Source organism: Nicotiana sylvestris, chromosome 7 (assembly GCF_000393655.2).
Source record: "Nicotiana sylvestris chromosome 7, ASM39365v2, whole genome shotgun sequence".
NCBI lineage: Eukaryota > Viridiplantae > Streptophyta > Magnoliopsida > Solanales > Solanaceae > Nicotiana > Nicotiana sylvestris.
Window position 1 is genome coordinate 27,361,114 of NC_091063.1, and position 3,020 is coordinate 27,364,133.

The window sequence follows — 3,020 nt, forward strand, 5'->3', positions numbered from 1 at the left end:
GGGTTTGGGCTGTATGATATATTACCAAATTTCGGTATTTCGGTTTACCGAAATAGTTCAATTATAAAACCGAAAACCGAACCGAAATACCGAAATTCAAGTACCGAATTAGACCGAAATACCGAAAAAATCGAAACCGAAATACCAAATTAATTTGGTTCGGTTCGGTTTTTTCGGTATTTCGAATTTTATGCTCACCCCTAACTAATATATCTTCTTCTGTTTTTTGACAAGGAAAATTCTCCTGGACCGCTGTTGAATGAACAGAGCCCACGAAAAAGAAGATCGTGGTGTGAGCAGCGTAAAAAGATCACACACTTCCCCTCCACAAATCCAAATTTGTGAATTATCCATTTCAACATCCCCCTATCTTCTCCATCCCTTATTAACCAAAAAACCCCTCTCTCTTCATATTAACCCCTTCAAAATTCACAAAAACCAACAAAAAAACACCATGATTATAAACCTCTTCTCTCCTTCTTCTTGTTCTCTCTCCCTCTCACAATTAATTAATTCCAAATCACACATTTCTAAGTTCCATCTTAGGTCCAAAACTCATTTCTCAAAATCCTTATCATCTTCTTCAGAAAAACTCATTTTTCATTCCAAGAATCAATCTTTACATGACAAGAATATATACCCACTTAGCAGAAGAAAAAAGCTTAAAACTTGGGCCATTCCTGGACTTGATTTTGGTGGATTTGAGAGTGTACAGTCAGTATTTGAAGCAGTTAGTGTATTGACAGCTATTATTGTAGTACATGAAAGTGGTCACTTTCTTGCTGCTTATCTTCAAGGTATTCATGTAAGTAAATTTGCTGTTGGGTTTGGTCCAATCTTAGCTAAATTCAATGCCAAAAATGTTGAGTATTCACTTAGAGCATTTCCTCTTGGTGGGTTTGTGGGGTTTCCTGATAATGATCCTGATAGTGATATTCCCCCTGATGACAAAAATTTGCTTAAAAATAGACCTATATTTGATAGGGTGATTGTTATTTCAGCTGGTGTAATAGCTAATATAATCTTTGCTTATGTTATAATATTTACACAAGTGTTGTTAGTTGGATTGCCTGTTCAAGAATCTTTCCCTGGAGTTCTTGTCCCTGATGTTAGGCCTTTTTCAGCTGCATCTAGAGATGGATTACTTCCTGGCGATGTAATTTTAGGTTTAAATGGAATTGAATTAGGGAAAAGTGGACCTAATTTGGTTTCTGACGTTGTTGATGTTATCAAGAAAAATCCCAAGAGAAATGTGTTGTTGAAAATAGGGAGAGGAGGAGGGAGTGTTGATATTAGAGTTACCCCTGATGAGAATTCAGATGGTACGGGTAGGATTGGAGTTCAACTGTCACCAAATTTTAAGATTTCGAAAGTTCAGCCTAAGAATATATTTGAGGCTTTTAGCTTCTCAGGAAGAGAATTTTGGGGTCTTACGTATAATGTATTGGACAGTTTGAAACAGACTTTTATGAACTTCTCACAAACAGCTAGTAAGGTATCGGGTCCTGTTGCCATTATAGCTGTTGGTGCTGAAGTTGCAAAATCAAACGTTGACGGCCTTTATCAATTTGCAGCTGTTTTGAATATCAACCTCGCGGTTATAAATCTCCTTCCTTTGCCTGCGTTAGATGGGGGTTCTTTAGCCTTGATTCTTGTAGAAGCAGCTAGAGGTGGAAAAAAGCTTCCTATAGAAGTAGAGCAACGGATTATGTCATCTGGAATCATGTTTGTGCTCATTATTGGACTATTCCTTCTAGTCCGTGATACTCTAAACCTTGATTTTATCAGGGATTTGTTATAATCAGTTGCGCATAAGTTCATAATCCGGAAGAGTTGATATGGAGAATATTACAGACGACTATTAAGAACAGCAAGCAACTAGAGGTTCAAGGAGATGATTTTTACCCATGATTACTGAACATTAGTCCTCCTTCCAAGACAAACTTTGCGAGGTACTTGGCTTCAATTTATTGCAGATATATGTGGATATTCCTGAATTTTACCACATTGTCTTCAGTTGTGTTGGTATCACTGGCTCAAACGACAAACACCTTGCTCGTTTCATTATACAATGTATATGGGAATTTATACAAGTACAATGTGTTACTTTCATATTCTTATTGTTGCTGTGGAAACTGAGGAAACGAGGGAAGGAACTGTAATAGAACATGGCGAACTGGTGATACAATTTGTTTATAGTGTGAACTTACAGGTTTCCCTTTTGTCTAAAGAACGTATTTTAACATTTTGTTTACTCGATTGACCTTAAAAATCTATGTTGTGATCCTTTTGTTTCTCTGAAGATGGGAGTGCTTAACTGTAATTGGATATTTCATTGCCGAATTCTTTAACTCATATTACTGACACTCTAGTTTGTAAATACATGAACTCAGAGAAAGTTGAAAGTGCGTCCACGGGAAATTTTGCAAAGACAAATTGAACTTGGCTTCTCCTGTTTTTCTTTCCTTGAATTGTGTAGTGCAGCATTATGTTTATGTCTTAATTATTATGGATGATACAGACTTGCCGCTGCTTCTTCTTGGACTGGTTCATTCTGTAGGCAGGTCTATTTTGCATGAAGTGAAGTATTTCTTGTAATCTGTGTATTCTATATTGTACTTTGTACCTATATTGTGCGGACTCTCTAAAAATGGACAATTTTTGGAGGATCAGACACGCACCCAATGATATTTGTGCAGAGTCCGACCAACATAGCTTTGTACACACTGATGAAGCATGATAAGTTTTATGCTCCTCTAATAGTCATTTAAGAGTGTTGTTAGCTGGAAACAAAGTTTTTACTGCAGTTCAGTCATATGTATTTCATAATTCGGAAACAATCAAGAAGTTATGCATGCTTGCTTTGAGCCGAGGGTCTACTGGAAATAACCTCTCTACTTGCACAAGGTAGGGGCTAGGCCGTGTACTCTCTACCCTTTCCTGACCCCACTTGGAGGATTACACTGGGTATGTTGTTATTCTTGAACCAATCAAGAAGTTATACTTTGATTTTGTATGTA

General features: G+C 37.0%; 1 protein-coding gene across 1 annotated transcript; it reads left to right on the plus strand.

The window, feature by feature from the left end:
* The first annotated feature begins 258 nt into the window (after window positions 1–258).
* On the plus strand, window positions 259–2,302 carry LOC104214132 (probable membrane metalloprotease ARASP2, chloroplastic). The gene has a single exon (XM_009763764.2). The coding sequence runs from the start codon at window positions 260–262 to the stop codon at window positions 1,799–1,801; it is 1,542 nt and encodes a 513-aa protein (XP_009762066.2). The 5' UTR covers window position 259; the 3' UTR covers window positions 1,802–2,302.
* Window positions 2,303–3,020: the final 718 nt, after the last annotated feature.

What these genes read in the sequence shown, in the direction of transcription:
- LOC104214132 (XM_009763764.2), top strand. Translation starts at nt 260, where the DNA reads ATGAACAGAGCCCACGAAAAAGAAGATCGTGGTGTGAGCAGCGTAAAA.